This window comes from Zeus faber, assembly GCF_960531495.2.
Source record: "Zeus faber genome assembly, chromosome: 16".
Classification (NCBI taxonomy): Eukaryota; Metazoa; Chordata; class Actinopteri; order Zeiformes; family Zeidae; genus Zeus; species Zeus faber.
Genome location: NC_137202.1, coordinates 14,792,264 through 14,812,733, shown reverse-complemented (window position 1 = coordinate 14,812,733; position 20,470 = coordinate 14,792,264). Strand labels below are relative to the sequence as shown.

General features: G+C 45.1%; 1 protein-coding gene across 1 annotated transcript in view; it reads left to right on the top strand.

Annotated features, from left to right (window-relative positions):
- The window catches only part of LOC307242196 (calcineurin subunit B type 1), a 41,654-nt gene that overhangs the window by 14,060 nt on the left and 7,124 nt on the right, over positions 1 to 20,470 (top strand). The window contains exons 3-4 of the mRNA XM_080016540.1: positions 15,589 to 15,765; positions 17,813 to 17,872. Coding sequence (XP_079872666.1) covers positions 15,589 to 15,765; positions 17,813 to 17,872 — 237 coding nt within the window. The remainder of the gene's footprint in view (positions 1 to 15,588; positions 15,766 to 17,812; positions 17,873 to 20,470) is intronic.

The window sequence follows — 20,470 nt, the reverse complement described above, 5'->3', positions numbered from 1 at the left end:
CCAGTGGCACCTGTCAAGAGGTGGGATATATTAGGCAGCAGGTGAACAGTCAGTACTTGAAGTTGTTGTGTTGGAAGCAGGAAAAATGGGCAAGTGTAAGGATCTGAGTGACTTTGACAAGGACCAAATTGTGATGGCTAGAGGACTGGGTCAGAGCATCTCCAACACAGCAGGTCTTGTGGGGTGTTCCCAGTATGCAGTGGTTAGTACCCACCTAATTTGTCCAAGGAAGGACAAGCATTGAACCGGCGACAGGGTCATGGGCGCCCAAGGGCTCATTGTTTCACACGGGGAGCAAAGTCCAGCCCGTCTGGTCCGATCCAACAGAAGAGCTACTGTAGGACAAATAGATGAAAAAGTTCATGCTGCTATGATAGAAACACACAGTGCATCGCAGCTTGCTGCATATGGGGCTGTGGGATGTGCTGGAACAACAAGCCTGATCCATGGAGACCCCACCTCGCAACTTACAGGTCTTAAAGGATCTGCTGCTAGCATCTTGTTGCTAGATACCATAGGACACCTTCAGAGGTCTTGTGGAGTCCATGCCCCGACGGGTCAGAGCTGTTTTGGCGGCACGAGGGGGACCTACAAACTATTAGTGGTTATTAGTGGTGGTTTTAATGTTGTGGCTGATTGTGTATTTTGCAGTTCTGTCACAGATTTTTTAGATGATCCAATTAATGAAAATAATATATATAAACTATGAAGTAATATTAAAACATTGAATGCTGAAACAGTGTGATAGAGGATTTGCAAAATCAGCTAACACTGTGAAGATTCATGACCCAGAATGCTAGATTCCAAGTCAACTTAATTGCCGTTCCAACCAGACATTTCGAGTGTGAGCTTATTAAAGTGCAGTTGCTGTTCTGCTCATATGAAACGGAGACCTTTCCTGTATTTTTTTTGTCGCAAGCTTATTTCTGTACGGATGAGTCACCAACCGTAAGATTCTTCACCCAATGCGTGCAGGCACTCTGGCATTGGAGAAGGTGTCACCTCAAAAATAACAAGGGGCTTTGCTTGTGAGCTTATTTGCAGCTTGTACTCTAAAAATATTTTTAACATGTAATTATAATTCTAATATTTTGTATTTGGAAAAGAAAATACTATGAAATACCATAACTGGTCTGATCAACATTTAGCTTTATAATTTCCATGAATTTGATAATATTGGTGTGGCATTTCCGCCTGCCACACGCCACGTGAGTGGCTTTTCCAGGGGCTCGCCGACACAGGTCATGATGGTACAAACACACAGGTTTATTGGAGAGAGTGGCAAGATGGAACAAGCCGGGAGCAGATGGAACATTGTCATGAGAGAGGCTCTCCCTGTGTGCGTGTGAGGGTGGGCGATTTAACCTGCGTTCATCGGTTGCTCTGATGAGCAACAGGTGCACAGCCACCCCTGCTCCTGAGCTCAATTAACTAGACCCAAGGCAGGTTTGGCTGCTTAAATCAAACCACTCCCACACCACAATTGGCTAATGGTAATCCAATATTTTTCAAAAGGTGAATTCTAATCCAACTTGCTTTTGGTTTATTAAGCATATACAGTATATTCTGCTGACAGGTTTAAAAGACTCACCATAAGTTACACTGCACTGTCACTACAACAATCATAAACATACGGGGGCTTCAGTCAAGTGTCATACACCAAGTGGCCTTTTTGACGCTGACGAGGCTTTCATAACCACGGCGGAGAAAAATATCATGAGGGATGGCCACTCTGTAGTTCTCGCTCTCTCCATCACATCTCCACATGGTTTCTATCTTTCTCTTTCAGTCACTACCTTCCTGTCCCTTTCTTGCTATCACTCTTTCTCTCCTTTTTTTTCTTCAGACTCGCTGCTATCGCTTGGATATGCCCCTCTCTCTTTCTGTCGGTCCTTCCCCCTGCATCTGTTTAACCTCTCCCTCTCCCTCGCTCGCCCTCTCTCTCATTCCCTCTGACAGAACAGCTGTTCAGTTCAACAAGTGCTGGTGCGGCCGGGCTCGGGCCAGTGGATAAATTGCCTTTGGTCGGCTGACCAGATGGACTTCCCCGGCTGTAGCTCCGGTTTTTGTCCCCTTAATGAGGTGCACGCCGCCATCTTTAAAAACACTCACTTAACAGTTAGTTATTTTCCTCACTTGATTACCCCCTTTATACCTTTCAGTTAAGACACTGTGCCCCGAATGAGCATTTGATTTTCTGTCTTGAGCGATCCGGTCAAAGCTCCGCGCTGGCTCAGCTTAGCTGAACTCAGATCGGGCAAATTTACAAGGCCCACTTGTCTGAGAATGCATAATGAGACGTGCAAATCCTTGCACGCACGCACACACGCTTCATACATACGACATACTCGGCTAAAGCGCACGCACAGGCCCACTTTACATAACTGCTCATCCCACCACCACACACTCGCAGCCCCCTTATCGCAGCACACTCTGCCAGAGAAGCTGAGCCCGGTGCGAGAAAACAGGGCAGGGCTGCAGGCCGACGGCGGGGGTTTCCCCCGGGGCAGAAGTCAGAGAGTCTTTCACCGGGTGTGGGGGAGGATGGGGAGGTGAGGGGGGAGTTGGACGGAGGCGAGGGTGTTTCTGGTGACACCGCGGCTATAAATAAACAGGCAGCAGTGATCCGCGACGCTCTGCCCTTCCTTCCGTCAGGGCCAGCCGGCGGGGGGAGGGACGCACATTAGTGGAATGCCTCTTGTGTCAGCACAGTCAGAGCAATCAGCCTAATGCACCCAGAGAGGGACCTCTCCCCTGCACCACACACACACACACACACACACACACACACACACACACACACACACACACACACACACACACACACACACACACACACACAGGACACGGCAGTGTGGCTTCCTCTTATCGGCAGCACACACAATCTTTTTTTTTTTTTTTTTTAAGCACTAGAATTGACCTGATTACTACATGTTCAGGTTGTGTTGCATGACTTTTTTTTAACTTTTTAGATACTTTATTCATGCCTGGAGGTGCAGCAGCTCACATCCAAAGAATAGCCAACAATAATAAATGAATGACAATAAAAATGGGAAAAAATTGGCCATAAGCCTAAACGTGAACAAACATCACACAAGTGCACATTTTTCATAGGTTACCAGTCAATCAACCTTGTTCTGCCATTTAGGATTATGAACTGATAATGTTCATGTATGTGTCTGAATAGCAATGGAATACAAAGGTAATTTATATTCACACAGAAGAGACTCCCACAGGTTGCAGGTTTAGACATTGTGTGCGGGAGTATTTTCTTTGTTTGAATATTTTGAGGACTTCCTAGTTCTTCTCCCACGCACGTGTCCCTCTACATGGGTATGCGGAGTGTGTGTGTGTGTATATATATATATATATATATATATATATATATATATATATATATATATATATATATATATATAAATTTTCCCGGTATAAAGCAATATAATACTACTTATGATTGGACATTGATTTTAGTGTTTGCATTGGATTTTTTAGTTTCTGTCAGTAACAGACTGCTGTACTAAAATCTCTTTGTCTAAACAACACAACTTTCTGCTTCAGTCACACTCCGTTATGCTCATTGCCGCAGTATTGTGTGACAACATGCACTATTTCAGGTGTGTGTGTGTGTGTGTGTGTGTGTGTGTGTGTGTGTGTGTGTGTGTGTTTGTGTGTTTGTGTTTGTTTGTGTGTGCGTGTGTGTGTGTGTGTGTGTGTGTCTCCACCCTTTAATAGACACACTACCTCTTCTCACCTTGACCTGACTGTGGTTAGTGGAGCTAATGCAGTCACATGCCTCCACTAATGTGCGTGAAGAGCTTTGGAGGGACGAGAACTCAGATGAGGACAAATTTATGAACAACACTTTGGGTCCATCAGGGCTTTCCGTAAAAAGGGAGGAAAACGCTCACCGTGGGACCGACATAATGTGGGGCAACACTAATGAGGCGGTCTATCCCCTAGACCAGTGGTTCCCAGACGTTGTACAGTCCGGTTCGCCAACACAGGTTCAACCTCCAGCTGCGTGCCCATCTACAGGGCCGGCTTTAGCCATTTCGCCGCTCCAGGCAAACTGTCGACTGAGGGGGTGGCAAGAGAGTCATGGAGAATGTGTCGCTATTATGCACGGTGCTTGTTTCGTTCCATAATGAGAATGAAAATGAACTGTTTTGGCGCACTGATCGCGGGCAACCTATCGCTGCGGTATCGTTGGTGCCATCGGAGAGGGAGACAGCCGCGCCAATTGCGCCCCGATCGCTTCCTCTCCGTTTCGCTGTGTGTACAAGGGAGAGTGCGCCTTTGACCAGAATGTCCAGTAGTTCCACAGATGTGGCGATGAAAAGTGGGAAATAAACCAGAACATCACCGACGGAATGTCCTCTAGTGCAGAGGTTCCCAACCACCGGCTCACGGACCGTGCCAGGCCGCAGGGTATTTGCCACCGGACCGTGAGAACACGGCGGGGTTTTTTTTTTCAGGAGCGATCTGCCATCTGCTCCACAGCGAGAGCAGCAGCATGAAACAGAGTAAATTAAATACATCTAGAGTTTTTATTTGGTTGTTTGGAGAAAAGATGGCTCTGAATGGAGCTGCGGAGCTGCAGGTAGTAATTTTCCTTTTACTACCAGCGTTCCCCAAAAAATAGCATCTGTTTTTGCTTATATTAGTAAGTAACTTAAAAGTAGTGTAATAAGTAAGTTATTGTTTATTATTATTATTATTATTATAAAGTCCAATTTTGTTAAAGATCTAAACTGTTTAGGAGTCATGTTTAAATATTATCAATGTGTTGTTATTATTTATACTTTTTAATATTGAAATAAAACATACTTATTGAGAAACTGAGTGTTTAGTCTTTCCAGAAAGGCAGGCGAAACTTCCACCGTGAACAATAAGTAGCAAGTGCAGCTTCTTTAATTAACATTTCACTTCAATAACATTTTGATTAAAAACAAAATAAATATGGCAAGTAGGTCTCAATGAATAATAAAGTTCTTGGTGTCCATCTTCATCAGGACGTCTCCTGAACATATTTTACATAATGAATATTTATCGTCGGCTTTGGTTCGGAACTTAAATAAAACTGCCAAATTATGGATGTATGTGTCCCTGTTTGTCAAGGATACATCATCTATCTGCTTCCCCCAGTTTTGGACCCTGCGCTCTGTCTTCGCTCCATGTGTACTGTGTTTACAAGCGCAACCTGTCCAGGAGGGAGGGGGCGTTTGCATATATCGATAAAACTTGATTGGTTCGAGGTGAAAAGTCAGCTTGACTGATTGGCTGTTTGTTGCAATCTGCCGAACTCGCAAATGAACAGATCTGCATTTTCTTTCTTTTTTTTTTTTATTGAAATGATCGAGTCTATTTTATTTCGACATAGAGGGAAAAAACAATGGCGATAATTATCGTTATTGTTTTATGGCCCAGCACTAATTCAAATTGTGTTAAGAGGGAATTATTTTCACCAGACATAATGACCGGAGAGATTTAAATATGACTTTGGCAATTACCGAAACAACGGAAACGCTGATTTATACACAAATTTGCTCTTCTCGTGATTTCTAGATGAGGCCTATTGTGAATTGGGTCAGGATGGTTTGTCATTTTTTTTAAAAGGTGGGTACCCAGAAAAGTGGTTTGGGAAACACTGCTCTAGACGGTCCTCTGTTCCATTTGAAGTGCAGTCTTCTCCATCCACTCAATGTGCCAAAGCTCATCTAAATCTATTGCAAACGCCAGACGACGTTTACTTCTGTATGTTTAGTGTTGGATAAGTTATATTTGAAACAGAACCTGTTGTGCGATCAGTCCGTTGGGGAGTCTGGAGGGGTTCATTGCTTGTGAACGAGGTTGGAGTTAACCGGCAGGATGTCGAGCAAGGAGGGAAAAGGACACGAGGCGACGTGGCCGGTGGTAGAAAATGAATAAACGTGTATGCACGCATTCCCCCGTCTGATTTACTGGAGGAGTGAAAATCATCCATTTTAACTGGGAGGATTCATTCATTCATTACAACTATTTTTCGACTGTAATTCTATGAATCATGGTAGAACTTCATGGGTTTTCCTCACATGGTGGCCGTCCTATTCATTCATCTGAAAAATCAGATCCAGAATCATTAAAAACAATTAAAGTTTGAGAATGTTAGATCTCTGAGGATATCGTTGTAGTCATCGCTTCAAATCTCAGTGTTTGCAGGGGCCGCCGAAAAAAGCAAAATTTTGTCAATTTGGCGAATTGTATCTGCAAGTCTGTATGTTATACCCTTGTGCTTTTGTGTACACAAGCACATGCAAACAGGTGCCCTTTGCCTATCTGCTTCTAAGCCAACATGGTATTGTCTGAATGTGCTGTCTCCCTTCCCGTGTGTCTGTGTGGGCTACTTTGGGGGGGCTAGCAGGTTCCAGTTGCCTAGTAACACAGTTGAGGGTGGTGTGTGTGTGTGTGTGTGTGTGTGTGTGTGTGTGTGTGTGTGTGTGTGTGTGTGTGTGTGTGTGTGTGTGTGTGTGTGTGTGTGTGTGTGTGTGTGTGTGTGTGTGTGTGTGTGTGAGGGGAAAAAAAACACTGAAAGAGAGTCGGATGCGTGCGCCCGCTATGTTCTGCGGTGGAGTATTTGAGATTATAATAATCATCTCACAGTTACATTTGGTCTCCCTCCGCTCCCCTCATTAGCATAGAGATGTGAGAGGCCTCGCAGAAACGGGTTACCGCGGACGAACGCAACACAGCACCTCATATCACGCCCGTCACGTAGCGTCTGTGTGTATAATGTGGTACAATTACAGCCAAACCAGATTTTATGTATACGTGATACATTGCATCAGTATTTCTTTTCGATGAAATGAAATGCATTATATACCTCGCCCCGAACAATTTCAGGACACGTCTTACCTTCTCTAATTTTTTTATTCAGATTTCCGTAAAATATGATTATTCCAGGCACGCAGGCTTTTCTTTCTTTACAGCTGTTGTTTAATGGATATTTGGTTGCATCGGTCAGCAGGAATGCATGCAGTACTTTTTATATATGTATATATATTTTTTTAAGTAAATGCTTGGCTGGTGCCAGGGCTAATGTGGCTTGGTGGTGAGCGCTGTTACCTCACATCCTAAATAGTTGAATCAAATCAAATGCAGACCATGAATTTTCCCATGGGAATCAAAAACTTATAGCTGACTAATTTACTTACTTGATGGAACCAATAATACTGGTGGAAATAGTGTTTTGTACTCATTGAGCTCATATGGCACTGGAACCCCTGACTACGGTGATACTGGTGCTTTTTAACATAGAATAGAACACAACTTGGGATAAATTATGGAATGTTCCCTTTTTTCTTGTTTTAAGTTGGAAAAGTGTTGATCATATTGATCCCTAAGTAGTTTCTCTTCAAATAAAGGATTCAAGTTAAATATACCAAAAACAACATATCGCCGTTTCTCAAAATACTGTGTTCTCAAGATGGTGATTTGATAATGTACTTCAAATACCGCGTACTGTCAAATGTGTCATCATTGCCTCTATTTTGCCTAAATGTTCCCAACGTGTTACAGTTGAAGCTTCATTTCTATATTCATGAAATAGTTCATGGATTAAGTAGGGATGCTGATTAGATTTTTTTTTTTCTGCCCGAGAGGTGGCCCTCGTGAACCGGTCATTAACCGTTATCAGACAAGATTAAAATGTACTATTTAGAATGGATGAATGCAACATGTCGACGGTGTTGGGATGGGCATGAGACGTAAAGAGTAATCCCATTTTTACATCTTAACTAGAGGGTGCACACAATTAGGTCAGGGAAAAACGATGGCATTACTTTAAACAATATATAATACAGTCACACACGTTTATTCATTTTAAGCAGTTTATTTAAAAGATAGCATTTTCATTTTGTTGCTCTGTTTTGTTTGTAAATAGCTTAGCTTACTGTGGCCGGCACTTCCAGGTTTGGGAAAGGACCCTGCCAGGGGCTGCGTGAGCTGCCCTCTCACGTGCCTGAAATAAAAGGCATGTGTGGTTGCGCGTGTCGCCCCCGCTGAGTTGCGTTTAAGAAATAGATCGTATGGCCTGTTTTCCGTTTCATTGCAGCAAACCTTTTTTTTCAAATTCATTTTTATTATTTTCTTATATTTATTTTTAACTGTTTAACTGATAGTCATTTTTGGTCAAAATTTTTGTTGTCGGTTAAACGGTTAATTATTAACATCCCGAGGATGAAGGGCAAGATTTGCTCGACAGATTGCTCTGGTCCACCTGCGTTTCCTCCCCTTCAAACAACGGTCAAAGCACAACAAACAAAGGGAAAGTAAAGCCATCGCTGGTGTCACATGAACATGACCGGGTTCTTAGATCGTAATTCGTTTTGTGTCGTTTTCCCCTGATTTATTCACATTCCCGAAGAGATCCCCCATCAGACAAAACTTCAAAACAATAGTGTTCCTCAGCAGACGGTAGTAGCTCAGTTCAAAGGAAAGAGCGTTGATTGTAAAAATATAATAGCCGGTCAATAGGCCAGTGTACTTTGTAGTTGACTACTACAAGCTGCTTGGTGCAGTTTATGTAAATGTATCTGACTTAATGGAAGTCTGATGTATTAACAGTCGTTAGAAATGGCTTGTTGTGCCATGAATATGTTGTTCAATAAATATTGATATATTAAATATATATCAGTATTAAATTTTGTCTCCCTCTTGAGATATCCAGCTTAAGCGGGAGTCGAGGCAGGGACAGAGGAGTCGATTAAAGCCGCCGAGGTAGGTTGATAAGATGCATTTCACAGGAGACTATAAAGCGTAATGGAAGGCGGCCCCCTTACAATCTTGGGCATTGTCCTTTTAAATGAACTTTACTTTTTTTTTTTTTTAAACGATCGCCCCGAATTAGTCGTTAAATCAATTCCCATACTTTATGGCGGTTGTAATCTCTGAAAACATGCAGTCCGGAACAAAACGCTTCCTCTACGCGAAATCACCCGACTGAAGCATGATTTTACCCAGCTGGTGTAGCCGAATGTAGTATCAGACCAGAATACAGGAAATGACATAGATAACATTTTTAGGGGTAGAGCCCGCACTCGTCCCCGCCTCAGTTCACTTGCTACGCACATAGTTTAAACTCTGAATAGTGGACCTCAAGATACTAGCGCCAAAGTCGACCTTGAGGATTGCTCGCAAGCGCAGGGAAGCACTTTGAGTCTCAATAACCTCCGAATGGGTGGAATAAGATAACCTTCTCGTCCTGAAAAGGTTTGCAGTGTTTGAGTTTAAATCGAAGGCACGTTCCCCCGACGATGTAATCCCGAGTAAAATGAACCTCGACACCGCCGGGGACTTCTTCTATAGCTTCTATTTTGAGTGAAATGTATCTTCCACATTGTGTGTGTGTGTGTGTGTGTGTGTGTGTGTGTGTGTGTGTGTGTGTGTGTGTGTGTGTGTGTGTGTGTGTGTGTGTGTGTGTGTGTGTGTGTGTGTGTGTGTGTGTGTGTGTGTGTGTGTGTGTGTGTGTGTGTGCTCAAAGTGTGTCAAAGAATTGGTCAATTCATTTAAGACAAAAAAAAAAAAAGTGAAAAAAAAAATATTTTCTGGTATTGCATTCAGTTGCAGTGCTTGTATTTAAGGTGGTATATTATCTCACTTCAAAGTTTGCTTGTAAATCTTTGTATTTTCTGCTCCATTCCAAATAGTTACGCTTCTTTCTACACACATAAAGATGAACTTACTTAAACATCGCAAGGACTAATCTTCCGAGGCTTGCGTTTGAGGATACAGCTTTCAGGATGTACCACCTGTAACATGTGCCATAAACAGGAAATGTGAGCGTTGTGCTGAGGAAGCATAGTTTGTCACAGACACAATGTGTGCAACGCTCTGATCAATGACACTGTAGAAGGCTTGGGACACAGAAACTTGTGTGTTGATGTGTGCTGAGCGGCAGACATTGTCGTTCATTCATATTCTTCACATGACTTATCATGGGAGGTGGATGAGAATTCCTCATTAAAATGAATGTGTTCTTCTGTCAGAGTTTGAAGAACATCCAACTCTGGCTTATGCTGCTGGTATTGATTCTTGATCTATCAAGAACCTTTACATTTTTTATTTATTTTATTTATTTATTTTTGAATTATTTTTTTTTAACAAAATCGTAGATGTCAACTTGCATGAGGGTAGGAAAGGCCCTGCGGCCCCACTGGATACAGAGTTTGGCTCTGGATCTGCTGGTTCTGCTGTCTGAATTCAACCCATGCCTCCCTTCTGCTGCCGCTCACACTGTGCAAAGAAAATGAAACCCTCCAGAAATCTGCTGGACAGATGCTTTGCATAAATGTGATATTATGCCTTTCATAAAGTCTAAGATGGTCTAATTCTTCCAAGATGGCACCGCTGTGTCTGGACGCCTACCTGGCTTCTCCGTTGAGGCTGTGCTTTTATTTCGTTTTATTGTTCGTTTTTCTTATTTGTTCTCCACCACTTTCATCTGCACTCTGTACAAACGACCGCAGCACACTTATGGACATTGGATTAAGCATTACTCACCAGTTCCCAAACTTTTTATCCACCTCTTCGTTGCCAGAGGAGATTCTGCGAGGCCCGTGCCAGAACAACAATGGCGCGGCGCCTCCCACGAAGAAAACAAAGCATAGGGGGAAGCGGGATGGGGTCCGGAACAGACTGAGGGCTCTGGCACATCGCCCACCTCTACTCAGTGTCCCGCTTGCCAATGTCCAATCTTTGGAGAACAAACTGGACGATATCAGGGCGGGAATCCGATTCCAACAGGGCGTGAGAGACTGTATTATCCTCTGCTTGACTGAAACATGGCTTACATCATAGTTCAGCTTTCAGTACCATAGTGCCCCCCCCAGATTGGTCATCAAGCTCGGGGAACTTGGACTGTCCACCTCTCTGTGCAACTGGGTCCTTGACTCCCTGACCGGCAAGACCCCATGTGGTGAGGGTGGGCTGACACACCTTGGGGGGGCTCCGTCATAAGTCCTCTGCAGTGCTCTCTGTACACAAACTATTGTGTGGCCGAGAGTTCCAACACCATCATAAAGTTTGCTGACGACACAGTTATGGTGGCCTGATCTCCAATAACGATGAGAAGGCCTACCTTGAAGAGGTGGCACGGTAGTGCCAGGCCAACAGCCTCTACTCGAATGTGAGTGTGGCCGTTTCGCCTACCACCCACCACCCAAGTGGCATTTCAGGGACCTCCGGCACACACACAGACACAGACGGGATTGTAGACATAATTTTATTGGAGAGAGTGGGCCAGTTGGAATAAGCCCAGGAGCAGATAGACATGTGTCATGACAGTAGCTCAGGAGGTAGAGGTAGAGCGGGTTGTCTAGTAAGCAGAAGGTTGCTGGTTCGATCCCAGGCTCCTCCTGGTAGCGTGCTGATGTGTCCTTGCGCAAGACACTTAACCCCCTAACTGCTCCCTGGGCGCCTCTACATGGCAGCTGACTGCTCCTAGATACGTCAAATACTAGGATGGGTAAATGCAGAGAAGTTGCCAATTCCCTTGTTGTGTGGACTGATAAGGGTTTATAAATAAATAAAAAATTAATTTACCTGCTGCTCGTTAGACCAACCAACAGGTATGCAGCTACCCTGATCCTGGATCCACCAATTACCTAGATCCAAGTCAAGTGTGGCTGCTCAAACAAGACCATCCCTACAACACATACCCCCGATACCAAACTGAAGCCAAAGCCTCTCCCCCCCAACCACCCACCAAGTAGAGAACCAAAAAAGAGAAAAAAATGCCTAAAACACTGTACTCTAAATCAGGGTTCCCATACCTTAAACTAACAAATGGCCAAAAAAATTAACTGGTCCCCCTCCAGGGAACCTGGTTTCCCCGGAACCCCACGGTTGACCGGCTTCTTTCCCCCAGGGCGACAACAGACTGCCCTCTCCTCCCTTCTGGAGAGTAGGGCCTCGGGCTGCTGTGCTGGCTGGTAAAGGCATGGCCGGCCTGGCTACTGCGGGGGCTGCTTGGAGGGGTGGCCTGGCTGCTGGGTTGCTGGATGGTCTCAGTGGTGGCTGCTGGGCAGAGGAGCTAGCTGCAGGCGGTTAACCGTGGTTGCTGCTGCGGTTGCTTCTCCCTCGGTCATTCGCCGGACACGCTGGGTTGCTGCCGCTGCCAGTTGGGAGAGAGTTGGTGTTGGGGCCGCCCGCTAACCTGCTGGTGGCTCCAGGGCGTCTTCGGACGGCCCCTCTGTGTTCCTTCCCCGTGCCGGAGAGTCCCTGTTTAGGTTCCAGTGTGGCAGTTTCGCTTACAAACCACTACCCCAGCAGCATTTCAGGGACCTCTGGAACAGAGACACAGAAGACGGGGTTGTCGACACCAGTTTATTGTAGGGCTTGTTGGAATAAGCCCAGGGGCAGATAGACATGTGCCATGACAGGGGCTCCTCTCATGAGTGAGTGTGGGGATGGGGGTTTTACCTGCTGCTCATTAGACCAACCAACGAGCAACAGGTAGGCAGCCACTCTGATCTTGGATCCACCAATTACCTAGATCCAAGTCGGTGTGGCTGCTCAAACCACACCGTCCCCACACCACATTGAGCAAAACCAAAGAGCTGGTTGTGGACTTTCGGAAGGACGCAGCAGAGGATTTACTCCCCCCTCACCATCGACAGAGCCCCAGTTGAGAGGGTGAGCAGCTTCAGGTACCTCAGTATAAACATCACTGACGACCTTACATGGCCATTCCATACAGACACTCTTGTGAAAACGGGTAGGCAGTGTCTTTATCACCTCAGACAACTGAGGAAGTTGAGTCTCTCCACATATCCAGAAAACCTTTTGCTCTGGTGCCATCGCGAGCATCCTGTCAGGGTGCATCACCGCCTGGTGATGGGAACTGTTCCTCTCAGGAGACGGCAAAGCCCTGCAGAGAGTGGTACGTTTGGCCGAGCGTGCCACCCGGACGAGACTCACTCCCTACAGGACTTACCACCAGGCGGTGCCAAACCAGGGCTAAGAGGATTATTAAGGATCCCCACCCCATTTTTTTTATTTTATTTTACTCCTACTTTTTATTTCTTTCCTATTTTTATTTTTTATTTGATCAGATTGAACTTTTTCTGTATTTGTAATACTCCTATAATACCCTGTCTTACAGGTTTAGTTTGCCTAAAAACATGTCACTACATGCTGTACACCGTGCAATATGTATGACAAATATATTTTTTGAATCTTTGAATCCCTTTGATAGTAGTGTAATGTCTTTTCATGAAATGCAGATGTTATCATATTTGTGTTGCATTCTTATTTTCAGTCTCACCTTTTTTGTAAGCATTCCATACGCTTGTCTAACCATCCATTTTGAATGGACCAGATTGCCCTTGGGCTGTTGCTTTGGTCCTAATTTGACACTGTAATGTGCTAGATGTGTGCAGAACAATGATCTGTATGGCTGAACTTGTCTTTTTATTGATAGCAGACAGACAGTTCACTACAGGGCTAAAGTTGACGCATCAGAAATGTTGAAGTGTTGCCAGTGATTGATTTTTAGACTACCCGGGTACTCACATTACGATGTATGCGGTTCAATGAAGTAAGTTCGCTATTTGATAAGCATTCCAGTGAAAAATGCTCCGAAGCCACAGCACTGTGTTCTCCCAACTCAAAAAGGCTTTCTGCAATCTGTCACAGCACTGTGCATGGACACTTTGGTAATTTTGAGCGTAATAACACAACACACAGTGCAGGGACAACAGTAACTTCCAGTAGTGTAAGGTGATCGAGCAGAGCTGAAATAATGTGTGCTATGAGTTGTGAAATAGTGGTCTTTCTATTGCGCTGCGCACCAGAGACAAAGTTGTGCACGAGGGGAAAAACATTTGTGTCCTAAGTTCTGAGCTTGTGAAAATGACTACTATACCAATTACATTATACACGTCAAACGTGTTCCTCAATGCGTACACGACGTTTCTGCCAATTTCCACCCCGGCACACGGACCAGTCAGTCCCAGGTGAATGTAAAAAAGTCTGCCCAATGAACCCTTTGACTCCATCTTTTATATCAGGGGCAGGATAAAGAAGGCAAAAAAAAAAAAAAAAAAAAAAAAAAGCTTGGACTCAGACTTGAGTGTTGGGTTCACTTTCGCATCGGCGCGTGCAGAACTTTTTTTTGCGTTGCATTTTTTTTGTTTTGGGGACCCGTAGGTGTGGAAAGGTCTGAAGGCGCTCGTCAGATTGTGAACGATGGGATATTACGTAAAGGCTGCGACACTGGACTCTGCCTCCTCTCTGTTTCTTTCTCTCGTTCCTACTCCTCCAACACTCTTCACACAGCCATCCCTCCATTCTGTTAGTCATGGGACAGAGACCTTTTTTGTTCTTTCTTTCTTGCCTTCCTTCCTTCTGGTTATGACGTTACGCCACCGTTGTCTCTCTCACTTTATTTCGAAACCTTACAATCCATTTTGTTTAATGAAAATCTTGGGGGGGGGTTTTAACATGGCCACAACTTTCACGCAAGCTGGACCTTCTCTGTAAAACTGGATCAAACTCTACCTCAGAGATTTATTTGGTCTATAAAATTCTCTCTCTCCCCTCCTCAGCCCTGGATAAAGATTAATAGCAAGGCCATATTGTTTGGGACCGCAGATTGGTCCAGCCCCAGTAGTAGTTTGTGGTTGGCCCCCACATGATCATGTGACCATATGAGAACGAGCTTATATATACTTTGTATATCGGGATCGGAGGCTCACCTGTCGGCTCACATTATTCCACGTAGCAGCCGGTCTGGCCAAGGCTGCCAGCCATGGCAGGGAAGAGTAAGGCTCAAAGCGCCTCGGGGAAAAGCAGACCAGCCGGCAGCAAGGGCTGTAAGTTCGCTGTAGCCTTCTGTGTTTCTGTGTCAGTGTGTGTTAATCTGTGCGTCTCCCGTCTATAAGCCTCCTCTTTATTGGCCGATCGCCGGCTACTAGGAGCTTCAACATTATACATATTCCATCAGCCCTACCTGCGGCTGTGAGGACCGCCTCAAGGGCTGCGGTGGTATACGGTGTCGTTTCAGACCTGCCAGAGCAGGAAGCGGTGTCCTTGACCCACATGGGGCGGCAGATACTGGAATTTATGACTGTGGCGTGGTGTGCAAGCCGCTGCGAGTCGGGATTTGTCTACGTCCACGTGCTGCGCCTCGGGGGCCCAGCGGTTTGAGCAGATTAAACGTTGCCGAAACTTCGGGGATCCCTATCGGGGACTCTGGTTTTGTTTGTTGCGGTCAAATCGGGTCTCTCTGCGGTTTCTTCCTCGCCGTCCAATGACTTCCCTGCCGCACTGCCGTCGTTTGTTTTGAGGGACTCAGTCACGCCATTGGGCCACGTTCCATACTTACTTATGTTTGTTGGTTTTTCCTCTGGTGTGATCATAATTATCCCGGTTGGACTATTGAAGTTGCTCCGGATAAGTGAAGGGGCAAAAATACTTGATATGTTAAAAAATTTGGTGGATTCTCTGTTTAACACACATTCTCTCTCTCTTACTCTCTCTCACTCTCTCGCTCTCTCTCTCGCTCTCTCTCTCTCCCCGTCTCTCCGTCTCCCTCCGTCTGCTCTCCAGTCGACGCTGATGAGATTAAGAGACTAGGGAAGAGGTTTAAGAAACTCGACCTGGATAACTCGGGCTCTCTCAGCGTGGAGGAGTTCATGTCGCTGCCGGAGCTACAGCAGAACCCACTGGTGCAGAGGGTCATCGACATATTCGACACGGACGGCAACGGAGAGGTGGACTTCAAAGGTGGGCAGCGATGGGGACCCCCCCCCCCACCCCACCGCCGGAACCACCAACCCCCCCCTCCCCCCTTAAGTAACGCTAAGTCTCCGGTTGCCGGGGCGGACCCCTGTATTAACGTTAACGTTCATCCATGGGGAAACTATGACCCGCACATGGTTTAATGACAACCAGCTGCATGTAATATCAACATTTGTCTGGATTTTAGGGCGCTCTGTTTATTCCGTCCAGGGCAAAGGGGGCATAAGATTATTTATAATTATCATTTTACATGGGTTATGTTTTTTTGAGAAGCTGGTTCAAACGCATGGGAAAAGTAAGTATATTAACAGTTTGTTACCAGAGCTCCATCTGCATTTATTTTTTAACCTTGAATACTGAGTCAGGCACCAAAGTGACACTTTGCACAAATAATATACTAGACCAGACAAGACAATAATATACCAGCCAGACAAACGTCATTCATCGTTCTGGAAAGACCTAACTGAAATAATGATAAAGACTATGACGGTTTTTAAGCACAATCAATGTGAAGAGAATACTTTATTGTATACGTGAAAGAAAACCTCTCTGCTTAGACGGTTACAAAGAAATACAATTTAGAAGAAAACATATTTCCTCCTGCTGTATAATCCATTGGTTCTCAACTGGTCTCGCCCCAGGATCCACATTTGTCCTCCCTCATTAAGCGTCGACCCAAAGTAATTTAGGATTTGAACCGTTCTGACTTATTTCACGAAATGAATGATGCAGGGAAGATTCTGTGCGCCGTTTAAAAAAGCATCGCTTAGCTTCATGAGCTTCGACGCGGAAAGCCCGAGCGCAGCCAGTGACAAACTGATAAGATTAGCTTTTGATTGAATTCCGCCCGACAACAAACCCTGTGTGATGGCGTGGCCTGCAGGGGCGGTCGTGACGCGAGGTTGTGAGCAGTAAGTATTTTCAAAATAAAAGCGCAGCATCGAAAACTCGGTACACTCATTGACCCGCAGTTTTTGGACTCCCGACCCATTGTTGGACCGGGACCCGCCAGTTGAGAACCACTGGACTTTAGACATGTTGAATAACAGGTCTGTTGGGACTGAACGTTAATCCCGCTGCACTTTCTAAAACTGTGTATCTCAACTTTTCCTTTGGCATTTTTCTCCCTCTTTCTTTAGCTTCCTCACTTATTTTGCTGCCTACCGCATTTCTCTCTTAACATTATCACACCAGTGTTGCTTTGTGTTATTTTTATCAGTCCAGGGTAAGTCTTTTCTTTTTTTGGATTTACTTTTTTTTTTTTTTTTTTTTTTATATAATCATACTGAGGTGGTGTCAGATTGAGTCTTAGCCCGTTCACTAGTCAGCTCACACATTGTACATTATTACCCCTGACCATTTTCCTATCATCAGCAAAATGATCAGGGGTAATAACGTCAAATTCTTTATGTGAGCCGACTAATGAACGGGCTGAAAGAAGAACTCATACACAACTCTGGGAAGTCACAAGATCTGGGTACTGGAATGAAAATAATGGCAAAGTTCAATAAAAATTTCAACGATAAAAGATAAAAGTCGATTTCAACACCGCTGCATGATTTAAAAAGTGGTGGTTGATAGTCTTTATCGGCGTTTCAAATAGTGCTTTTGGTGAAACTGCCTGTTTTCATCAATTCCATGACGCAAACCATTTATGTGAGGATTTTAACATTATGTGTCAAATATATTCTTCTTTTTATTTTATTTTATTTTTTCTGTTTTTTTTTTATTATTTTCAAAGCGCATGCTTCACATTATCCATCTCGAAACAATTGAAGATAACCGTGTACCTGGTTTTACAAACTCTTAACGGCTTAAACAAGTCACGGACAACACTCCAAGCATAACAAAACAAAAATTCCACCTTCCGGGTCAATAACCAAGTATTCCACGTCGAATTTCCATCCTCCTGCCTTAACAGCCAGTCGGTAGCAGATAATAAAAAAAAAAAGAAGGGGACAAGTTAAAACAGCCCTTTTTCCGGTTATTTTCTTGCGACCGTGCAACACTGACTGTTGCTCTCCTCTCCCAGAGTTCATCGAAGGAGTCTCACAGTTCAGCGTCAAGGGGGACAAGGAACAGAAGCTTCGGTGTAAGTAGAGCTGCAACTCTCCAGCCACCTTTACTCGTAAAAAAAAAAAAAAAAAAAAAAAAAAATGAATCACATGTGGCCCAGAGGTGGCACTAGTGGGGGCGAGGTGGCCGCCGGGACCCCTTCGCCTCTGGGGACTACATGTGATTCCTGCTGGCTTGCCGGAGCTTTCTATCCTCTGTCTCCCTGCTTCTGTGTTCCTCTCTTCCTCCCCCTTCTGCCGTCTCCAACGAGAAGAAGCGCTTGGAAAGGTCAAATCTAAATCTGTATCTACCGATTCCTATTTATTATTATTATTATTATTATTATTATATATTTTTTTATTTTATTTTATTTTATTTTTTTGGTGTTACTTTTTTTTGTGTGCGTTGTATTGAAAGGATGTTTCAATACAATACGAGTGTTTTCTGGAAGGCGGAAAGAAGCTCTTATTCCAGTTCGGCGGCGGGCTCCGATCGCACGACGCAGAGGTTTTCTTTTTCCATTTCGAGCGATCACAACGCCGGCTGACGCACGGCACACCTTTTTCGTCTGGGGAAAGGAGCGCCCGTGAGCTGATGCGATCCGTCGGAATGGAACAAACCCGTGAACTCGACGCCTTCTGTGGAACGCGATTCGAGGCCGCCGCCCTGTTCCCGCGCAGAGGCTCCAGAGGAGTTAACCCGACGCACCGAGCGGGAGTGTATAGAGGGTGGGAAAACTCCTTGCCAAATGTAGCAAACTGCACATGAAGGTATTGACGACAATACTCCGCTATGAGTAAGAAAGTGAATTTAGAATTCTTACGACTTTTGAAACACCCATTCCGAGGAAAGAGAATTAAGTTCAAGAATGTCCCAAAAGTTTAAATGGAAAAATGCTTCGATAGCTATTGTGCTGATTTTTATTCTATATATATATTTTTTTTTTTTACAAATCGATGAATTACTCAAATGACCAAACACATAAAGTCTTAAAAATCTATTATCACTATAAGCATTACTAAATTAAATCATTATTTCTGGTGGTACTTTACATTGGCAAGTGAGTTCCCATTCCCAAAAAAAAAAACAAAAAAAAAGGTTTGGGTCGGTCCCAACTAGGGCCGTCGCTTTTTTAATTCCCAAATTACGTTCGGGTTCGAATCGATTCGAACGAACGCGGAATCTCGTTCGGATTTGTTGGAGCTCGATTTGCGGAGGAAAGGGGAGAGAGGGGGGAAAAAAAAAAAAAAGCGATGGCCCGAGTTCCCCCACCACCCCCCAACCCTCCGCTTCAGTGGAATCTCTCCTGAGCGACGACCTGAGGAATCTAGAGACCCGGCGGTGAGAGGAGACGTGTCTTGCTCTCCGGCCCATGTAACTCAACCTTTCAGCCAGGACGTCGTGAGAACACCCAGCGTACACCAAGGCAGGCTGCGCTCCACCGTCCTCCACCCCACCGGCCACTCACCACTCTGTGCAGTTCAGTGCGAATGAGTGAGCGGAACCCGATGGCAGTAAGAACATGTGTGTCCGTGTGGTTTTTATTTCATTTTACACAGGAACTCTCATCATCACAGTTTAGGGTGAATCTCAATTCCCCAAAAGTCCCCCAAAGGTTAGGTGCTACTGCTCCTGCTGGAGAGGGTTTTGTCAAGGACTGCCCCTTTTGCGCGGCGATGTCCCGGTGCCGCGGGAAGCGAGGGAAGATTTGGAGCGGGGTTCGCAGGATGTAGAGAGACACAATTGTTTTGGAGGTGTTTCTGCAGTGACGTCGTAGAAAGGAAGCCCCCTTAAAGTTGATCTCCTCACAAGACGGGGAATGGATCCATATCTTATGCATATAGGTGCCCGCTCACAAATGTAAGCGGACTGCTCGTCCCTTTTCCAACGCTCCCGGTGTTGCGGTGCTCATTTCCTTGAGGGAGTGGTAAGAGAGGAGTAGTGGTAGCATCAGCAGATCATTGCGGCCTAAGTGCGCCGCCGCTTTGCATTGTGGGAGTACTTCATTGTGTACTGTGTTCTCACACCATTATGAGCTTATACTAATAAAATTGTTTGTATGACAGTCGTGAACTTAACTTCCATGATCGTGACAGCCCTCCCAGATGGGTAAAAAATAATCAGTTTTTCCAGTACATTTTTAACACCCTACAAAATGGTCGACCTGAGCTTACGTTTTTTTTAACCCATCCAGTAGGGCTGCCCCGGTCATGGAAGTTCAGCTCACGATCGTCAAACAATTTTAAGTAAACGCTTACAATGGTGTAATAACGCGTACAGTACACCTTACGAAGAGGCGTTGAACAAGGATAAAAACGCAACAAATGTCGGACATGAGCTCAGAATTTCCTTTGGAATTTTAGACGGAAACGTGACGGCGGAGTGATACAGTGTTTTGATCGTGGGCAGAAGGAAAAAGAATCGCGGCGACCGCGACACCTCTGCTATCTGAGCGAACGGAGGGGGAACGCCCCACGCGCAGGCGCTGCCTGGAGTATCTGTGGAGTAACAGCCGCTCTCCGCCTCTCCGAAGCGGCGACCACCCGTCCCCCGGGGCCAACGATCGCTCCGGCGTTCGCGCCCCCCCCCCCCCCCCCCTCGCCGCTGCCTTGTTTCTCCCTTTGTTAACCCCTCC